The sequence below is a fragment of the Talpa europaea genome (assembly GCF_964194135.1).
Source record: "Talpa europaea genome assembly, chromosome: 1".
In the NCBI taxonomy this organism is placed as follows: domain Eukaryota; kingdom Metazoa; phylum Chordata; class Mammalia; order Eulipotyphla; family Talpidae; genus Talpa; species Talpa europaea.
Genome location: NC_140073.1, coordinates 137,552,404 through 137,575,326, shown reverse-complemented (window position 1 = coordinate 137,575,326; position 22,923 = coordinate 137,552,404). Strand labels below are relative to the sequence as shown.

The 22,923-nt window shown below is 33.0% G+C and overlaps 1 protein-coding gene across 2 annotated transcripts in view; it reads left to right on the top strand.

The window, feature by feature from the left end:
• The window catches only part of KANSL1L (KAT8 regulatory NSL complex subunit 1 like), a gene marked incomplete at both ends in the record, with an annotated part of 80,610 nt that overhangs the window by 17,952 nt on the left and 39,735 nt on the right, over nt 1-22,923 (top strand). For both annotated transcript variants that reach the window (XM_084251996.1, XM_084251995.1), the window contains 4 exons: nt 1,717-1,858; nt 8,202-8,399; nt 12,000-12,121; nt 22,610-22,814. In XM_084251996.1, coding sequence (XP_084108122.1) covers nt 1,717-1,858; nt 8,202-8,399; nt 12,000-12,121; nt 22,610-22,814 — 667 coding nt within the window. The remainder of the gene's footprint in view (nt 1-1,716; nt 1,859-8,201; nt 8,400-11,999; nt 12,122-22,609; nt 22,815-22,923) is intronic.

The following is a 22,923-nucleotide window of genomic DNA, read 5'->3' as shown; positions in this document are numbered from 1 at the left end:
TCATAGCAAATTTGAGAAGAAAGCAGTTTCTTTGTACCTCCTGTGCCTGCACAGGTATAACCTCCACTATCAATATATTGCTCCAGAGTAATATATTTGTTGTAACCTATGGACTTACATATATATCATGAAAAGTCCATAAGCTACACTAGAGTTCACTCTTTTTTTCTTTTTTAAAGATTTATTTATTTATCTATACAAGCACTGGGTACAGTCAGAAGCGCAGGAGGGTGAGAGACTTCATGAGAGCCAGAGCGGGGAACAGAACAGGCAGAAGGACCCAAGTACACTCCTGAGGGGAGCAGCGGGTGGCAGGAGAGATCTGCACGCCATGTGGGACCCACGCTGGTGGCCAGGGATCGAACTGGCCCTGCAGAGGCTGTGGGCAGCCTCACAGCCCAGCGCTCAACCGCTGCGCCACCAGGGGAGGCCCTAGAGTTCACTCTTGATGTTATCCTTTCTGTGAGTTTTGATAGAGATGCAGGTTTTTTTGTTTTTTTTTTATTTTTATACGAGAATTGGGATACAGGCCAGAGATGTGGGGGTGGGAGTGAGAGGATTCACCAGAGACAGAGCGGGGAACAGAACAGTCAGACTGATGAAATACACTGCTGAGGGGAGCAGTGGGTGAGACAGGAGAGTTCTGTCCCGCCATGTGGGTTTCTCCCTGGCGGACTGGGAATCGAACTCGTGCTGCAGTGCCTGCAGATTGCCTCACAGGTTGCGTCTTAACTCCTGCGCCACCAGGGAGGCCCAGAAATGCAGTTTTTAAAAAAGTTTTTCATAAGTTGTGTTTTTCCATGAAGTAGTCTTTGCTCTTCAATAATAGCTTCAATTTCTGCCGTATTTTTCTTGACAATTTGAGGCTCTTAATTATTCTATGCTCACACACATGCACACACACAATCCCCAATAATTGTTTCCTAGTTGTAGTGTTTGGGATATATTCATGAAGTAATTAATTTGTAATCTCACAAACTGTGGGTTAGAGCAGTGCCCTTGCCAAAAGGAAGAGGAGCTAGAGCTTTAACCCTGATTTTAGAAAATGCATGAAAGAAAAACTTCATATAAATTCTTTGTAATCTCTGGACTGTGAATTCTGGTACGGAGCTTGTTAATACGCGATTTATCTTAAACTTTGCAGTAATTTTATATTTGGCACACTTATTTGAAATGTGGCATAAATGCACATCCTTTCCAAATGTTGACAGTTTCTTTAAATATATTTTAAGTATGTAACTAGTTAATTCCTGTTTAGCAAACAAAAATTACACATAGTAAAACTGAATACACTATGGTTTGTTACTTAAATTTAGATTTAGCATAGTTCAAATGACTTATCTGATTTTGACATCTGCTTGCATGTAAGTCTCAAATAACAGTTTTTATCTGGAGTGGATATTGTCATTCTTGTTTTCCTGTGTTTTGCTGACTCCTATTTTAACCCTTCAGTATTAATAAAATATTAACTAGCAAGAGAAACTTTCCTACTACTCAATAAATTATAAATAAAAACAGGTGTTTGTGGGATAGAAAGATAGGAAATTAAATCTTTCTCTTGATAAGAAGTTAATATGCTATTCTTCTTTCATGTAATTAGAAGTTTTATAAAGGAAATTGGGATTGTATGTCAGTAGTCAAGGCAGTTATTAAGCCATCTTTGTGAAAACTTCATTGCCTCTGTGCTTTGACTAACAGTGTTTGTCTTGTTCACAGTAACTGTAGTACTGAATGGAAGTGGCTTGTAGACAGAGCAAGAGTTGGCAGCCGATGGACGTGGCTTCAAGCCCAGATTTCAGAGCTGGAATACAAAATTCAACAACTAACGGATGTTCACAGGCAGATTCGTGCCTCCAAGGTATTGTCTGTGTTTTTTTATTTAAAAAAAAATTATGTGTATGCATATATGGCTTTCGTTTCTCCCTATCTCTCCACACAAAATTATTGTTATAAGGCTTTATAATAAAATGTAGTTAATGTTAAGATTTTTGATATAACTTATATTTTAATGCCTTTGTATTGTCATGATTATTTTATCATTCTTCAGCAACTCAGCAATTCAGCAATCCAGCAATTTCTATTAACTGGATTCCAGTTAATAGAAATGATAAACTTTTCTTGTAAATCTCTGCTTGTAGGCATTTATTTTAATATATGTGAAAAATTCTGAATGTATCTTATTGGAATCTCCTTAGAGTGTTTATTTTGCCTTAAGAAAAATTATGAGTACATAAAATGTTCTAGTAAGTATTATGTACCCACTCCCAAATTTATCAAGTGTTAAATTTTTACTAGTTTTAGTTTTTAGAGTAATAAAGCATTATCTGTCCAGCTGAAGTCCTTCTTGGTCCCATTCTCTTTCCCCATGTTGCTGTAATGACTATTTTGATTCCAACATTTTTTATATTTATTATTCTCATGTATGTTTTTATACTATTGGCACGTAAGTGTATCTACAAGTAATACTTATTTTTCCATTTTTTGTCTTTATAAATGGTATAAATGATGCATATTTTACAAACTTTTGCAACCTGCTTATTTTTGCTTAGCATTATTTTTATACATTTGTATACTTCCTATATGTCATTTAATTGTATAAATAGAATATATTTGTATAAAATGGGATGTGTGTTTCTTTTCCTATTTTCTGTTGATAAACATGTACTGTGTTTCAGTTTCTATGCCAGTACAAACAATACTGCATGTCTTCCTTTATACACAAGAATGGAAATCCTGGGTCTGAAGCATGGCTGTCTTTAACTTTCCTATATTTGCTGATGCAATTGCATAATCGGTACTCTCACTGATAGTGAAGAACTATTTTTCCACATCCTTGCCATTATATTATTATCTTTGACCTTAATTTTTGTAGTATAATGCGTGTAATATATTACTTTATTTCTGTATTAATTGTCCTCAATATAGTGAGACTGGACATCAGTTTAATTGACCATTGGATTTTTTTTAATCAAAGAATTGACTATCTTATTAACATTTTTGAGGTGGTGTTTGTGTGTAGTATATGTGAATTCTTTTAAATTTTGGACACTATTCTTGGTCAGTTATTAATATTATAGCTGTGTTATGGTGTAGCTTATCTTTCCATTTTATAGCATATTTATGTTTATAGAGATTTTTAACTTCAATTTAACTATATGGATTAATGTTTTTCCTTTAAGGATTGTATTTTATTTAAGAAATCCTTTCCCTTGGGCCTCCCTGGTGGCGCAGAGGTTGAGCGCTGGGTTGCAAAGCTGCCCGCAGCCTCTGCAGCGCGGGTTCCATCCCCTGCTGCTCCCCGGCCACCTGAGGAGGGTCCCGCATGGTACGCAGACCTCTCCTGCCACCCGCTGCTTCCCTCAGCAGTGTACTTAGGTCCTTCTGCCTGCTCTGCTCCCCACTCTGGCTCTGGTGAATTCTCTCACCCTCCCGCGCTTCTGACTCTACCCAGTGCTTGTATAAATAAATAAACAAACAAACAAACAAACAAACAAACAAATAAATAAATAAATAAAAATCTTAAAAAAAAAAAAGTCTTTAAAAAAAGAAAAAAGAAATCCTTTCCCTGATATTTGTGTATTTGTTCTGAAATGATGATCTAGTTTTCTATTTCCCATGTGACTAGTTGACCTGGCACTCTTTTATAAATAACAGTAGTAGATCCCTACCTTATGGTTGTAATATCACTTTTGTCACATATTGAGTTTCTTGTATGCAGATTGGATTTCCCAATCTGTATATCTAATCTTTATTATTCAGATTTATAAATTTGCTTTTTAATACAGAAGTCCTCCTATGTTGTTTTTTTCCAAATTAAAAAAAAAATCGTTAGGCTTTTCATCCTAGAATAAACCATTATTTATCTTCTTTTGTTTTCTATTTTATTATTTTTGTTCTTTCATTTCTTGTTTCACATTCTTGGAGTTTATCATATTGTTGCTGTTTTAATTTCTTGTCCTTACGTCTCTTACTTTCAGTTCACATTAAAGTATGCAGTTTGTGCTTTTCCTCCCTCTTTCTTTTTATGGAGTTTGAATTGGTTTACAACATTATACAGATTTCAGGTGTGTGGTTTCTCACCATAGTAAACTGTATATCTCACCCCACACCCACCACCAGATGTCTGATCACCATCTACTAAGCCCATCAATCAGCCCCCTTTAGCTCTGCTCTTCCCCTGCCTTCCCCTCCGGTAACAACCACTCTGTTGTCAGAGATTAAAGGTTTGTTTTTTTTGCTTTGTTTGATTGCTTTTTTCCTTTATATTATATAAATGAGTAAAGTTATACTGTACGCTTTAAGTATCATTTTGAGTGCATACCACATATTTAATTCTTCCATTGTTTTTCATTATTACTATTTGTAAATTTCCAATATGACTGCCTTTTTAAAGCAAACTTTTAGAAACTTTCATGTTTCTAAATTCATCAAACCATTTTTCTTTGTAACATAATTTAAGTATTATTGCATTAAATATAGTAGTCTGTGAACTGTTTGGCCTGTATGGATTTTATTCTTCCTGACCTACGACTAATAAAATTTTGTAAATGCCTAATGTATAATAGAAAAGAATGTATGTTCTTCATTTATTGACTATAGGCTTCACTATTAGATTAAGCTAGTTGACTTTGTAGTATATATCTGTCCTTATACAGGTTCTGTATCTTTCATTTCCTGATATAGATTTGTTAAAATCTCCCCCAATCATTGTGAAATTTTCAGATTGTCCTGGTAATTCTGTTATTTTTACTTTTTACATTTTGAAGTAGTGCTGTTTGGCAATTACATTATTATTATTTTTATTATTCTGGGTATTTCTTTTGTGAGCTAAATATAGCTAGATTTAAAAAATCCATTCTGATGTCCCAGCAAAACCTTAAAACTGAATAAATTACCTGGGGATGGTGGGAGATATTAAGAATGTGAATTTCTCATCACATCCCAGTAGTTTCATAGATATTTCAGTGAAGCACAGGAAGAGGGAAAAGGGAAAGTAGGAGTACGTAGATAAGCTTAGACAGAAAAAATATATATATTTGCTTATTAATATGCATATGCCCTTTGAGATTGTCTCAAAGAACTGTATTGTTGGCACCAGTAATTGTCTTAAATTAGATAGGTGGGAATCCTTTTGAGTTTGAGTTGTACTGTCAAAAGATATCAAGAGCCCTAAAAGGTCTTTTTACTGTTCAAGGAAATCTTAGGACCTTAGCCTTCTGTGAACAAGTAGGAGCCATGGAGAGCAGTGGACAGAAAGATACCTTTAGGGAGCAAAAATCCCAATCTAATCAAACTCTGCTCCTAGGGTAAGGGCCTCTCTTAATAGCTGTCCAACTGACTTTCAGAATTAATATAGACCAATAACTAATGTATTTTCTTCATTCTTCTCCTTTCAAAATGGTGGTGTTTATGTTGTCCTGTTCCAACATTGCATAGTGGGTGGCAAGGGGAATAGTTTTTTAGATCATAGATGTCCAAACTAAGCGGGACCATATCTAGACCCAATGGGAAGACTACATTACTTAGAGTTCCTGAACCTTGAACAGAACATAATGACATATTATCTCCACTGGGGATCGGGGTTGGATGTGTTCCAAAATATGAGCAAAGTAATACTTATTTGACTAGGAAGATAGGTTGTGGCAGAGATATTTATTTTCCAATAAATTCTTATATTTTCCCTGTATTTTCCTAATCCTTTTGTGGTTAGTCAGGGTTACTTCTGGACTGGACTATAAGCAGAAGTGAGATATTCCATTTTGCGGACAGAGTATTTAATGGCAATATTCTTTTTGCTCTCTCTTTTGACATGATGGCCTGGTAACTACATATTCCAAATGGCATAGCTACAAGAAGCAAACAACCTGCATCATCTAGGTAAACTTAAGAGTTTACCTGGAGTGCTCTGGACTTAAAGTGGATTTTGCTAGTGTGAAAAATAAACCTGTATATGATGAGATGGTGAGATTTTATTGTATATGTTAGCAGAGGGTAGTCTGGCCCATTGTTCTCAAACTTTTATGCACATCAGAATCATCTAGCTGGCTTGTTAAAATGCAGATTTCTGTCTCTACCTCCAAATTTTTTGTTTCAGTGGTCTGAGAACTTTTCGTCCATTAATTTGAAAGTTATATGTCCTATATTTATTCTTTTGTATTTACCCTTAAATTTTCACATGCATATTTGACATAATACCTAAATATTAGTGTTGTCTTCTTAAACAACATAAAGATCTGCAAACACTATTGACTACTTTAATCTGTTGTTACTGACTGATATTTTAGTTCCTGCTTAGTTTCATGTGTCATAATATTATCATTATTATGCTAGGTTATATAACTCATTGTTCGTATGGATTCACTTACATGTTGTCCTATTCTTGAATCCAACTCTTTCTTTTTCTGAGTTAAGTATGTTTCTTATTGAAATATATTCTTTACTTTTTTTTAGTGAGAGTCTGCTCTTTAACTTATTAATATGATATTTTAATTTTATTGGCAATATTTGTCATTTAGACCCATATCCAATTTTTTGGGTGGTTTCAATTCTTTTTTCTCTTTATTTAAGGATATTTTATAGTAAGTATAGTTCTATTCAGATTGTTATTATACTATATAAGCTACTTTGGGTCCTTAAAACTTTTCTTTATTGTAACTTCTGGTTCTTCTGTGGATTGTGTACTTCTGTGTTATATTTCATTTTTTTATTTATTGTAAGCTTATCTTTAAGTGTCCTATTTTGTGTGTGTGTGTGCAAATCCCATAAGCTCTAGGTTAAGGGTATTTAGATCATTTTACATTTTAGTTGTAAAATGTCACAACTGAAATCTTTATATCTTGATGGTAAAAATGTAGACTGGTATAAATAAGTACTTTCAAAAACAGTTCAGTAGTGGGCCTCGTTGGTGGTGCAAGGGGTTAAGACGCAACCTGTGATGCTCTCCGCATCCTCTGCAGCACAACTTCTATCCCTGGCTGGCCAGGGAGCAACCCATATGGTGCAGCAGACCTCTCCTGACTCTGCCGCTGCTCCCCTCAGCAGTGTATTTCATTCAGTCTGCCTGTTCTGTTCCCCACTCTGTCTCTGGTGAATCCTCTTACTCCCCGCATCTCTGGCCTGTACCCCTGCTGTTGTATGCATAAATAAATAAATCTTAAAAAAAAAAAGAGTTTAGTAGTCCCTTAAAAATTTAAGCCCACTTCCTATCTGACCCAATGTTTCCACTTTAGGTATTTTCTCAAGAAAAATTAAAAATTTAAGTTTGTATAAAAACTTGTATGAAATATTTAGAGCACTTTACTTGAGGTAATCTAGATTAAGGTAAACCCTCAACATAGGCCTCCTGGAGTTTCCACCAAAGAGCACAATTCTAAAAAGATAAGCAATAAAAGGTAAATAAAACAAGATTGTCCACAAGTATAAGAGCTGATAGTCACCAGAAACCACCCAAAACTGGAAACAACCCATGAACATGAACAGAATGTGGGGGAATATTAAGCAAACCAGTTGAGGAATATGTTTGTGATAGTGTGAATGGTAGGCAGGAGTACAGAGGCAGCTAGATTCCTCTCATTTCCCCAGTTACTTATATTTCAGAAAATACTCCATCAAAGTTGAAAACTTGTGTCTTTATTATTAACACAGCTATCCTGTAAAAACTTTGATTGGCCTAGAGTGTACCTTTTCTCAATGGTACAGTCTTGCCCATGATTGCTTTCTGGCTCCTGATAGTGCTATGAAGGAATTAGTATAAAATTAGATTACTGTCTGGTGTTCTAATTTATGAGATTGGAAGTTCTCAAATATGAAACTAAAATAGAAATGCTAGTGACTAAAATATCACAAGATTATATAAGGAAATGTTTTGAATTTCAATCTGAAGTGTTCATATCCTTGTGTATAATAAATCTTTGACTTTATTCTAAATATGCCATGCTTTTAATACTAATAAGCCAATAAGAAGAAAAATAACTGCATGTATATAATTTATGACAGTATTTTGTGAGCCTAACCCTTCAGCCATATCTTTTTAGCTACACGTTTTAAATCAGTCATTTTTTATAGTTAAACTGTACTTTCAAGTGTATATATTCTGATTTCCAAGAGATAATAAAAAGCATGGTTTCAAGTATATTATAACATTAAAAGTGATCTAGCAGTCAATCTGTTTTCATTTCAACTCTTTAATTGCTGTTTGCTAGGGGATAGTGATCCTAGAAGAATGTCAACTTCCAAAAGACATTTTGAAAAAACAAATACAATTTGCAGACCAAGCAGCTTCAATAAACACTACAGGGAATCTTCAGATTCCCCAAGAAAGTCAAGATCCTTTACCGGAACAAGATTTTGAAATGTCACCAAGTAGCCCTACACTACTTCTTCGCAACATAGAAAAACAGGTAATGTGAAGTAAGAGTAAGATGTGAGTGACATGAAGTAACTTTCAATCAATTTTATGAATTATGCAAATAAGTGTGTGTATTATTTATTGTGATATGGGTTTCTAAGCAATTAAAATATTTTTATATGACTAGTTTCTAGTATAATATTGATATAATTAAGATTATTTAAATATAATGTGTAAAGTATTGTTACATAGCCATAACTTATTTATACTAGACTTGAAAAATCCTTTTTCTAATCAAATTGGTCATCTTCGGACTTTTTTCATGCATGAGGAAAAAATAGTGGCATTAGTTAATAGATCCGAATGAGTGTTTTGATTGATTGATATCTCGATAGTGTAAAGATTTATAGTGAAAGATAATATGGAATATGTGTTTTTTCATTAAAAAAGATCTTATATGAAAAGTTGAATAAGCCCTTAACAAATTATCAGTACTTTGATTCCAAAACCTTTACTGGTATTTAAGTTGTATTATGGATAATTCTAGAAGTTTAATTATTCTGTCTCTATCCTTTGAAATCAAATACTTTATTTTAATTTAGATGTAAGTGGCTTTGAACAAACTTGGCTTCCTAGGAACTTGTTACCTTGTAACTAGACTCAATCTGGAATATACCAAATTGTGACTGTATCTTCATGGTTACATTGTTGCAATGGGTAATTTGGGTTCATGCCTGCCACACCTAGTTTTTCCAGGTTTTTCTAACATACATTGTGAAATAATTTAGTACCAGGTTACTGCTCTCTTACTCCTGTTAAATCAGTATATTGTGTAACCCTTTCACCCCATATTTATTAAATTTACAATTGCCTAGAGTTTTTCTTAATTGGACTGCATTACTAAAATATTTCCATGAGTATTTTGTAATTATCTGATGTTAAATTGGTATGCACTTCACTATATAAGTGGTGGTTTAAATTAATGCTTGTTATAGTCCCACTTTTCTCTTTCCTCTTCTTATCTCATAGGATCACACCCCTTTCAGTTTGATTCTAGTTGTTTCACACCACAGAACAAACCAGTGGTTTGTCAGAACTTCTATTTTCTTCTTCTGCAGGTCTATTGCTTATTCTCTAAAGAGAGATTTCTTGTATATTTTCTTTTTCCTTTGTATACCAATTTGTTTGTTTAGACCTAAGTTAACATTAGAACTGGCTCATTTGTGGGACCCTATGCAAAATGAAAATACATTGCCTTTTGTTTAAAACATGTATTAAGAGTTAAGTCAGTGATAGTAGAACATTAATCAAGCCTGAGGTCTGTCTGAACACAACCTATTGAGAATGCCCGGGTTATGTATCCATGAAGGTAGCCCTGGGTATAATGTCTTCTTAGTTTCCATTGCTCACAGGACTTTGGTAGGGAAGGGAACCAGCAGTTGTGAGAATAGGAGGAATAGGAAGAATGTGCAGCAGCAATCACTTGTAGAGGCCATTAATAAACTACCTATGAATGTGTCCTTTTTCTTGAAACACATGCTAATAAAACCTTTATAAGCCAGTTCTTAAAAAATTAAGTTATTTTTAAGCAGTTGTTAAGGAAGACATTTCAGGGGTGAGTTAAATAGCATGGATGGCTGGGCTAATATTACCCATATATTTCTTAAGATTACCTATTGGTGTGTAACTTCATTGACCATAGTAAAATTTAAATATAGATTTTAAGGTAATTCTTTCACTTGATTAAAATTGATTTTTTTAGAGGATTGTTTTGACTTCCAAACAAAATTCATTTATGTATTCAAAGCAAATAAAGAGTTAGCAATTAAACTATAAAGACACTATTGAGTTGTAGACTGGTAACAGTTTTTAAAAATAACATTGATTCATAGTACTAATGCATACTTGCATCATTAGATAATATAGTTTGCTCATAAATAGAAAGTATGAATTAGTGGTTTGAAATAAATTTCACACTGTTGTATTTACATTATAAATTAAGAGTTTTGACTTTCAAAGTTAATATTTTTTTATTGGGATTCAAATTATGCCTTTCCTAACTTTACTTTCATTCTGATTTTCACTGTGAATTTCATAACCCCAGGACTGCAGTGCAGTGGTTATTAGGGCAAAGCAAGGAGTTTGTTGTAATGCTGTTCTTTTGGGCCACTTACTCACACGTACTTGACTAGCGACCTCCAGTGGCTTAAGAGATTTTAGATGTTATTTTTGGAGGTAGAACAATGAGAAGAGTGTGTCAGTATTTCAGACTGGAAAATATGGTAATGCTCTAAGTTTCTTTGCATGTAAATACTTGTTAACTGGATAAAGAATCTACTTGTGTTGGGGATTTTGAAAATGAACTTCAATGTGAAAAAATATGAGTAATCATTTTTAAACTGAAATCATTAGGAACTATTTGTCAAGAAAATAAAATGGTGAAAGCGTTTTAGGGTCTTTTCATAACAGACTTTTTGGAAAATTCAAATATTAGATTTAGCTCTCTTATACTATTTAGTATCGTTACTAAAGTAGTTTCATATAAATGGAGTTTCAAAATAATTATTTTATATATACTGTATTCTAATACTCTTTAGTGAAAATTGTGAAATAGGAATATACATTTTTTTAATAATAGAGAAATCCAGGATTTAGAAAATTGATGAGGCATCATTTAATTAAAAGTGTGTGTGTGTACCTATGTGCACATTTTGTATATACACACATGCTTAAAGAACTTAGTCCAGGGAGATAGAAATATACCAAAATATTAGCAATATTAGCAAAAGATACTAAAATATACTGTGATACACAGATATAAGTTATTTTCTTTTCCCTTTTTAAGTCTATTTTCCCATTTTTCTACAATGAAAATGTACTACATGTATAATGAAAATATTCTTGTTCTTTTGTAGAAATGTATTATTTCCATTTTATATGACATATGCTTTTTATAATTCTTGTAAATTATTGTTTTGAGAATAGTATATATTATACATATTTATGTTTGGGATAAAAGTGAAAATTCTGGGTGCTTAAAAAACCTGAATTGAACTTGAATTATGAAAAATAATTGAGAAAATGTGTAGCATTGGATTCAAGCCTGAATTTGAATCCTAGCTTCAGATTTCTTACCAAGTTTGTAAATCTTGATCAAGCTGCTTAATCTTATTTTGCCTCAATTTCTTCAACTGTAATTGGTCTTCATAATAGTAAAATCAGTAGCTCTTAACCTATTTCACAGGTTTGTTGTAAAGATTAAAAAGAAGTCTTGTCTAGTTCCTGGTATAGTGTCTGGCACATAGTTGGCACTGAATAGATTATAGATAAGATTTTGTTATTGTTAATTTGCCTTAAAGGAAATATGACATAGATGCTACATGTTGAGTTCAAGTGTTTTAAAGGAGGTGATGCATAGATTATAGAACTAACAAAAAGAATATGGAAAAGGAGGAGTACCTTAAATGTACACTTTCTTATGATAAATAGAAAAATCAGTAGTGGTATAAATCATCTTTGTAGATTACATATTTACTACAATATACATTTATTTGTTTCATGGGAAGTTAAGCATTTGACCAGCACTAAAGACCTGAAATTTAACTCAAATTTCTGGCATAGCAGTAGTAAAAGGCTGAATGTTTTCTTGCAGAGTGCACAGTTGACAGAGATCATCAACAGTTTGATTGCCCCTCTGAACTTGTCCCCAACTTCATCACCGCTCTCCTCCAAATCCTGTAGCCATAAATGTCTGGCTAATGGCATTTCCAGGAGGTAGGTATCAATGGGATAGTTTCACATCTAAATTTGGGTTTGCTTGTTTTATTTTGATTTTTTAAGCATTACAGCTGCTTTTTCTTCTTATTTGAGAACTATTAGTATACAAACAATAGATCATGGATACATTTTTGTTGTGTAATTAAGTTAACTATAAGCCTGAGAATGAGGATGAAATATTTCCAGGAAATTTTATGTTTCTAATAAAGAAAAGCAGTGATAGCATTTGCTAGAGAGCTGTTGCTTTATTTTACCTTGTACCGTGTACCTTGCACATAGTACCTTTTATATTCTAAAACTCCATGATGCCCCTGCAATGTATTTTAAAATAAGATCCTAGATAGAGTTCGGGGCCAGTAGATTGGTAGATAGCATTCCTAAAACTCATCTTAAGTTATACTCAGTCATTTTGGCCTTAAAATTTATAATGCAATTTTTTCCCTGAATATAATTTAATTTCTATAGTCGTATTTATGTTTTCATTCTCCAAATGGAATTTGGGAACAAGAGATGCTGTGTATCCTAATTATTTTTTGGAAATATTTGTTATCTTATATTTTGCTTAATTTTCTCCTTGAACTTTCCCTTTTAAAGTTGCAATTAGAAATGAAGATACAGTTTTATGTGCATCATCAAATTTGTTTTTCAAATTAAATTACAGTGTGGGCCTATTTGTTTTAACTACTATAGAAGATTAAGAATCATTTAGTCTTGGAAGATACTCATATTGATAATTTTATGTTTTAATATTTAAAATTAAATATAACACAGAAGGAAAATTCATATCATGGTGAAAATTATGCTAAGTATATAAATCAAATAGCTATAGTCCAAGTTTTAGACTAAAAATGCTGTTATATGATTTTTGTATTTGTTGTTTTGAAAGTGTAATTTTAAGTGTATTGGCAGTTTTATTTGTGCTGGTTCTTTTATTCATTGTTCTGTATGGAAAAAATTCTGTTGGTTTTGCCTTTTTTTTGGTTGACATTATATTCATACATTGCGTTACTGATGATTACTTTTCAAAGTAAAGATTTTCACATGTATATGGGACAATTGTGTATGAGAACATAGCCTAATTAAAAAGTTATAATTACAAGTGTATGAACATTGTGACTTGGGACTAAACCCATTTTAGATAATATTTTGTTTGCCTAACAAGACACTATGCTATTATACATATACTTGCATGTGTGTGGTGTGTGTATGTTTGTATGCATATTTTGATTTTAATGTGCTTACTGTATTTTTAGTTGTTCTTCACAAAATATTTATTGCATACCTATTTGTGATGTCATGTAGTCAAATAGGTATGTGATATGTCATGATACAAATATGAAGAAAACTCACTAGACAGTGAATAGGTCTAGGTGAAATATGCAGATCTTTAAAATATCATATAATAATGGAATTATGTGCAGTTGTTTTAATATTTGATTTTAGTAACTGTCATAGTTTAAGAAGATACCTCATAAGGCCTCCCTGATGATGCAGGGGTTAAAGTCTCAGTGCTGTTAAGCTATCACCAGCCATTGTGGCATGAATTGGCCAGGGAGCTAACCCACATGGTGCAGCAGACTTCTCCTGTCTTTCCCGCTGCTCCTCTCAGCAGTGTATTTCAGTACATCTGCCTGTTCTGCTCCCCACTCTGTCCCTGGTGAATCCTCTTACCCTCCGCACCTCTGGCCTACAATCCTGTTCTTCTACACAAAAAAATTAGATAGATAGATAGATAGATAGATAGATAGATAGATAGATAGATAGATAGATCGATAGATAGATAGATAGTAAATAATAACTCTGAAGGAAAATTAGAACATTCTCAGGAGAATGCGGTTGTGTCAAATGCCAAAGAGGGCTACTGAAAAAAAGTCTCTTGGTTTTGTTCATTGTAAATATTGAGACTTTAGCAAAAGCAGCTCAGTGACACTATGGAATAGATTAGTAGTGGAGTTGAGGAAGAGAGAGGGAGTCCAAGATTACACTTTGAAATTGTGACTGTAAATGCATTAAAGGTTGTATAAGACAAAAAAAAAATTTGTTTTTAAGATGGGGAAAATGTATAAGCATCTCTATTAAAATGAAAGAAAGGGGAAGATCTAGAGATGGGAAATATATCACAAAATTATACAGGCATCTCATGACAGGAGAAAATACAATTGTTCTTTGAGTGACATGAAAGAGATTAAGATGGGTGTAGATTCAATTGTTTATAAAGTGAGAGTAGCGAACTTAAAGAGTGAGAAGAGAGCTTGAGGAGTTAGAAAGGCTTAGGTAGGCAGTGATGAGTAAACATTGCCCCTTCTTTTTGTTTCCCTCCCCTTTCTACCAATTTTTCCTTTCTGTAAGCAGCCCACTCATGGAGAAAGATATTATATTTCTAAGTTGTTTTTTTAATCCCTCAAGTATACTGCGAAAAGTACCCAATTGATATTTGTAAAACAAGAACTTGAAAGTATTCTCTAACAGAACTTTTTCAAAATAAGCAAAGGTACAACAGTGAAATTATATAAATTAACATTATTTTACAATACTTACTTTGGAGAATATTACCATAGATTTTGATAATTAATTGGAGACACAACCTTTTTTTTTTTTTTGGTGGGAACCTCGCTGGTGGCCGGGGATCGAACTGGCGCTGCAGAGGCTGCAGGCAGCCTGGCAGCCCAGGGCTCATCCGCTGCGCCACCAGGGGAGGCCCTGGAGACACAATCTTATAGTGATATTTTCCAAATAGATTTCTAAATAACTTGGATTTAAATATATTTATAGTAATACAATGTGAAATTTATCTATTTATGAACATTTGACCATGGCAGTAAAATGTCAAATGAGGCCTAGTTTTATTACGTGAATCTTGCTGTTTTTATTGCTGTTTTTTTCTTCACATGTATAACTAGAAGAAGACAGCTCAGATTCAAAGCTTTTAAAGAGTAGGTGCTTGGTCTTTAATGTTATTCAAACTTAATCCGAAGTAGTTTATTATTATTTTTTTAAATCCAAAGTACTTTCTAAAGTTTCTAATGTTCTGAAGTGTTAAGTATATACATTTTATATATTTAAATAAATGTGTATGTAAGAATATTCATCATTTGAATAGGAATTTTAAATTCTGGCAAAATGTGCATAACACAAAATTTACCATTTTAACTATTTTTAAGTATACATGGTAATGGCATTAAATATATTCACATTGTTGTACAGCCATCACCATCATCAATCTCTAGAGCTTTTTGCATCTTTCTTAACTCAAACTCCATATCAATTAAACAACTTTCAATTTTCCTTCTTTCCAGCCTTTGCAACCATCATTCTACTTTGTTCTCTATGAATTTAATTATGCTAAGTACCTCATTTGTGTGAAATCATATAGTATTTGTCCTTTCATGTCTGACTTATTTCACTTAGCATAATGTCAGCAAGATCATCCAAGCTATAGCATGTGGCAACATTTCCTTCCTTTTTAAGGCCTTATAATAATCTGTTTTGTGTATAGTCCACATTTTTTTTTCATCCACTGATTCTTGGGTGAAAATTTTGGTCATTTTACCTTTTGTGAAAATAAATTATGCTTTTATGAACATAGTATACAGATTTCTATTTGAGTTCCTGTTTTTATTTTTTGGATATAAACCCAGAAATAGAATTTCTGGATCGAATAAGAATATATATACATATATATATATATGTGTATATATATATATGTGTGTGTGTGTGTGTGTGTGTGTGTGTGTGTGTGTGTGTGTATATATATATACACACACACACACACACTTACCACACCTACCACCAAGGCACCCATAGTCCCTTTATCATAGTGTTTTGGGAACCCTCCACACTTTGTTCTTCACCCTTCTGCAATAAGAATACTTTATTGTTTATTTTGAAAGTGAGAAATTAGTGAATGTTGTCAATGATATTTCCACGTCAAAATTAGCCTTTGATATTTTTATGTAAGAAAGAATTACATAAAATTTTTAGATAGTTTTTTATTTCTTTTATATCCTATAAAATTAATTAGTCATTGATTTAGAACTGTCTGTACTCTTTTAAGAAGTATTTGAAAGTAGCCTGAACTGGGATAAGGACTTTGGGGCATATATGGGCATACCTTTGCACGTTCTCCCTTATAGACTTCTAATGGGCTATTGCTGAAGAAATTCATCATACAGGTACTAGGAGTCACTGAGGTTTCCATCGTATCTTTTGGTAAGATATAAAACTGCTCTCCTAACCTTTGCACTGTCTAGTTTGTTTAGGACCCTGTAATTAAATCAAACACCCCAAAATTTATTACACACACACTGTTGGTTTTTATTCTCCATACATAAAAAATATTTTCTTGAAAGATCTTCTTAGAACATTTATTTCCCCCGCCCCCAAAATCTGCTATAACCTGATCTCTACTAAAGAAGATTTTACTTTTTTGTTTATTCTTAATAATAGTGTTTTTATATATCAGTGGTTTGAGTAAGTTGCGGTTATGAGAAAAAATAGTTTTACGTATTGTTTTTGGGTTAGACATTTTGTGACTTTGGGCAAGTCAGTTAATCTCTTTATATCTCTATTCATAAATTTAGTGACACAAATGTTTTCTAAAGTGGTTTCTAATGGTAGTACTTTCATTTAATTGCTTTTTGAAGAATTCTGTTTTCTGAACAATGCAAACTTAAAGATACCAGTACAACCTAAAGTGTGTATCTTTTTGTAATATCATCGTTACTTGCATTAGATGTAATAAATTTAGGTTAATCAAGAGCTTTAATAACTAGAGAGAAAGTACTTTACTCGCCATGTCTTAGTAACATTAAAGCATACTCTAGAAGTTGGTATGGAAAGAGGTAACCAAGACCTCTTTCCTACAATTAAGAGGGATGAGAATTCTACTCAAGTTCCAAACATTGTCAAATAAACCATTGGGAAAGAATTAAGTAAAATTTTCACACATTGCCTTTCTTGGAAAATACTGAACTTAATTCAGGTTTTTGATAAATTAGACATATAATTATAATAACTATTGAGATTAGTGGCTGTAGATAAAGAATTCATTTAATAGTCAACTGACACCTAATGACTTCAGTGTGTCAGGCATTGGAATGGGTGCTAGATTTACAAAGCTGAACAAGAAAGATAAGATCTCTGTCCTTTTAGTGTAGATCTAGTTGCATAAAAATGACATCAACCAAATAATCACACAAGTAAGTGTATAATTTTAAACCTTGACCTATGCAGCAAACTCATCATTAGACTATCTCTTTGGAATCAAACAAAGCTAAATTCATTCCCAATTCTACCACGTGGTAGAATTGCCAGTGTTGAGCAACTTTCTAATTACAATTAAAATGACAACAGTATACTTCCTAGGTTGTTGAGAGGATCAAATGAGATAACAAATGTGATTTTTTTAAATTTATTTTTTATTTGTTCATTATCTGTCTTCCTAGATAAGAATATAATCTCCATGAGATTGGAATTTTTTTTTTTTTGGTATGTCTTATTAATGCGATTTTCTTAGCACTTAGATCAGTTAGTCACACCATGGATACAAATATATATTTGTGAATGAATGAAATTTATACTTATATTTTTTTCTCTCTATAGTCAAATTGATTCTAGTTGCTGCTCACATGGCTCTCTCTTACAGTTCTGCTTCCTCTCATCTAATTGTACCCTGGACCAGAAAATATCTAAAGTTATAGAAGTTTCTGAATTGTAATAAGAGACATTCTCTAGTAAGACAGAAGGACTCTCTGAACTATAACAGTGAACTTTCATACATGAACTTACTTAGATCTTTTTTTAAAAGATTTTCGATATCAACTGTAATCTGTATCCTTGAGTTTGTCAGATAATCTCATAAGTGAAATGTTACAGTTCTTCTAGTAAAGCATACTTATTTTAGCTTCACATCATGTATTTTTTATATATTAGGTTAAATTTAAATTTTGAGTTTTTAAAGTAGGTCACCTATTCTGAATGTTAATTTTTAGTGGATTATGTAGAACTTGTTTGCTAATTTTCAAAAAGTTTTTAGTCATTTTTATAATATCCTAATAATCTGGTCTCAAAAGGTCTTTAAAGTAAATTCACCTGGTTAATTATTTTCCAGGACACCTGTTTGTCCACTTGTTATTCATTGATTTCCATCCCCCATCTTTTAACTAATGCATGTGTCTCCCAGAAATGTCAGAATTTTTTCTTAATCTTTGTTAATTTTAGCATCAGGATCTAAGATGAGTCACCAGGAATTGAGCAACTTAGAAGATTGAGTCATTAAACAAATGATGCATTACATTTTATCATCATAGAGATAGTTATTGGTTTTTAGATCTCATACTCTAAAATGAAAACAAAATGTAAATGAACCCTTAATTTACCCTAGGGGGCATTATCTTTGAGAAAGTGAGTTTCTACTTGAAAAAAAAGTCTGGATTTTTATTATTGTTGTTTGCTTTTGCTTCAGTGAGTCTCAGAATATAGTATGAAATTAAATTCCAATGAATCATTGCCATGCTATTTATTTGCACTAATGGTAATTATCTCATGAAATGCAAACCATTCTTTATAATTGGTTATCATAATTGAAAAACTACAGTTAAACTGGAAAACTGATCACATAATTCTTTTTACACATAATACTTTCAATAGTTGCTTTCATTTATGAGAGATATTGTGAGCAATCTATTCTAGGCTGCAGTTTTTTTGTTTGTTTGTTTTTGAAGATTTATTTATTTATTTATTTATTTATTTATTTATTTATTCATTCATTCAAGCATTGGGTACAGTCAGATGCACGGGAGGGTGAGAGAATTCACCAGAGCCAGAGCAGGGAGCAGAGCAGGCAGAAGGACCGAAGTACACTGCTGAGGGGAGCAGCGGGCAGCAGGAGAGGTCTGCGCGCCATGTGGGACCCTCCTCCCGTGGCCGGGGAGCAGCCAGGGATCGAACCGATGCTGTAGAGTCTGCGGGCAGCTTCGCAGCACAGCGCTCAACCGCTGCGCTACCGGGGAGGGCCTAGGCTGCAGTTTTTAGCATAATTTTGAATTCCTATGAATGACATTAATTATTGTATTAGCTAGATTTATAACATCAATGGGGAAATAAAACTACTTCTGCTGTTTGTTGAAAGTAATAGCAGTAGAAACTGTTTTTCCTTATTACCACTAATAACATGAGACTAAAATATAGTGTTATTGGGAATATTTAAAATAAATTACTAGGGCCTCCCCTCGTGGCGCAGCGGTTGAGCGCTGGGCTTCGAAGCTGCCCGAAGCCTCTAGAGCGCCGGTTCAATCCCCAGCTGCTGGACGAGGGTCCCACATGGAGGAGGGTCCCACATGGCGCGCAGACCTCTCCTGCCGCCCACTGCCCCCCTCAGCAGTGTACTTCGGTCCTTCTGCCTGTTCTGCTCCCTGCTCTGCCTCTGGTGAATTCTCTCACCCTCCCGTACTTATCTTTAAAAAAAAAAACTCTTTAAAAAAAAATAAATTACTATATGATTCCAGTGGATGGAATATCACACAGTTATTTTTTTAAAAATTGTATAAAGAGTATGTATTCAAATGGGAACATGCCAACTTTAGAATGTTAAGGGAGAAAATCAGAATACCAAAATCATTGCACAGAATGATTTCATGAAAAAAAGACTTGAAGGATAAAAATCAAATATTTAATGAAAGCTATGTTTCTGTTTAGAGGATGGGATTTTGAAAATATTTTAGCTTTTTTTTCAACCTTTTCTATTTTCAAATTTACCTTTAAAGTAAAAAAATAGTAGTAGCTAGTGATTTGTAAAATAAAAAGTCCCAATATTAAACTATCTCATATCAGAAAAATGGAGATTATATTGAAGAATTCGAACTGTATCTCCCAAATTGTGGACTAGATAGAAATTTCTGACAAATTGTATCTCAATTCTCAGAAAAATATAGTTTTCACATTGGCTTCTTAGTCTCTTTGCCTTTATGCTTACTAAAGTTCCACTGGAAATTAAGAGAATTAATTCATCTTAACTGCTTAGGCATTCAGAATGTTTTCTATTGAATAAATATTAGAAAAAATTAAAGTGTTAATAAAATGTGAACTCATGACTTTTGATTATTTTCTGAAAGCTTTCCTTCATTTTGTTCTTTTCATATTAGAAGAAATTGTTTAGACTTGATACCTATGTCTTGGTCTTTTATAAATCAAAATGTCTTAACCTTTCACTGTGCTTACTGTTCTTACAAATTTATGATTTTCACATGTGATAAACTAAGATAAATTTTGATTGTATTTTCTTATAAAAAACAAACTTTAAAAAGTTACTATTTAGGTGTAGTGTGTTGTATATGTACTGTACTAATAAGCACAGAGCTGGAATGTTAAAACTGCCTCTGTGTGTGTGTGTGTGTGTGTGTGTGTGTGTGTGTCCAACAAGTATTTATTGAGAATCTGTTGTATGCAAGGCACAATATTAGAAACTTCTGATACAAGAATAAATGATCACAGTCTTTGCATTACTTAGTCCAGAATGGGAAACAGGCATTAATCAAATATTCATACAACTAAATATAAATTTATCATCATGAAAAATGCTCTGAAGGAAATGAACAGTGCTATCATAGCTCCTAGGGGGATTTGTCTTTGTCTTTGTAGAGAGATTATGCAAAGGCTAAAAGACCTCCCATAGGAACTGACTTAACTGGGAGCCAAATGATTATTGGAATTATATAGGTGAAGGAGGATGTGAGAAAATTCCAGGAAGCAGAAATAACATATAAAATAGGTCTTATACTATGAGTGTGAGTTATTTGAAATGAAAGGAAGCAGTGTGACTAGAAGATCGGGAACAGCAGAGAACATGATGCAAGATCTGGCAGGAGAATGATGACAGGGGCCCATCCAATCAGGGCCTCTTACATTAATTAAGAATTTAAGTGTTTTTCTCTAAAACAATGGGAACTTCCTGGACAAAGAACCTCTTTTTGTGTTGGTTCTGTTCCTGCATTTCTAGATTCTAGGTCTTCTGACGAGATCACCTCTAGTACTGCCTTCTGAAACTGCCCTCCTCCTGGACCTTGATTCTCTTCTCTGCCAGCCACCTGACCTGCACAGAGCCTAACTTGATATCAGCGATCATCTGTGCCTATGGCCCACTCTTGACCATGATGATCCAGCTCCATGGCTAGTTTCCTAAAAGCATACTGATATAAAGTTTTCCGTAGATAGCACATTTATGTATTACTACACAAAGTAGCATCAGAACATGAGGTTGCATCTATGGAGAAAACCATTATATTTTAAACCTTTCTTGGAAAATCTTTAGAATGTTTTGTTAACAGGCACTAAAACATTCTTGGTTTGAGCTCTTAGAAGACTAAAATTAATATTTTAAAAGTGAAGTAATTGTCATTTCTTGTCCCTGTATTGGTCTGACCAGCAGTGTATACTTAATTATCTAGATATAAATGTTTGATAGTGACAAAATTACATATTATTCTCTTTGTTTTCACAAGCATAGGCCTTCAGGTACCTTTATATCTGGTGTCTTATCACAATGTGAATCTTTCTTGATTTACTTGCTTCATCTACAAGCTAATGAGTATTTTATAGCAGCCATAAATACTATTTTAAACCATTAGTACTATAGTAAAACTGTTTTTTATGTTAACTATTTAATACTGTTTTTACTTGAACCAGACAGCACATTTTGAAACGATATGCTAATTATCAGTATTGCTTATAGCAGATTGACTTGACATTACAAAATTGACTAGCTTTTGTCTATATAAATCAGGTTGAACTTGATATCTTGTACTAACTGGGAATATTAATTATATTTTATACACTATTGATATAAATAAAGTTAAATGTATGCAACAATGAGGATTAAATTCTTCCTGATTTTTGGATGTTCAAAAATTTAAATGTTTAAAATTAATATGAAGAATAATTATAAAATTATGCTTTTTTCATGTATAATTTGTGTGCTGTTATATTGTAGTTATGGCTTCTACATCATCAGAAGGTAAAAAAATTCTAAGATATAATAGAATCATACCTCTCTTTCCAAATTAACTGAAATAGTATGTAGTACATATTTAAGAGCAATTAATGATAAAATGATGATACTTTTAAACTTTTTTAAAGCTAAAATTTCACTATATGCAAAAAGAATTCAGTGTAATTAGAACATTACATGCTCTATATGAATTAATTGATTTACAATGAACATTTATATTGTACTGATGAACTGATATGGACATTTCTAACTGAATGGGATATTTGTTTTATAGAGAAAATAGAAGCAGAAATTATATTCATAGCTAATGTATGTAATCCCTTGTTAATATACATTCTTTCACCAATTGTTACCGCAAAACTGGCTAAAATTAATACTCTTCTATCATAATAAATTGAGGCGATTTACATTTAGTTTTCTTTGTCTTTTTTGTTTGTTTTCCCCCCACCCACCCTCTTCTCAATTATTTCATGGCAATTCAGTGCTTCAGAGAATTTAGATGAGCTCTCTTCCACCAGTAGCTGGTTACTTAACCAGAAGCACAGTAAGAAAAGGAGAAAAGACAGGACAAGATTGAAATCTCCATCCTTGACTATTATGAGTACAGCAGCTCGAACAAGGCCGCTTCAGAGTTTCCACAAACGAAAGCTCTACAGATTGAGCCCCACTTTTTATTGGACTCCACAGGTAAGGTCATCTCTGGATAAACACGAAAAATTTTTTTCATCAATATATTTCTCATATGAGACTATGCATTGAATACAGTTATTTATAATAATGACGCCTAGAAAGCTTT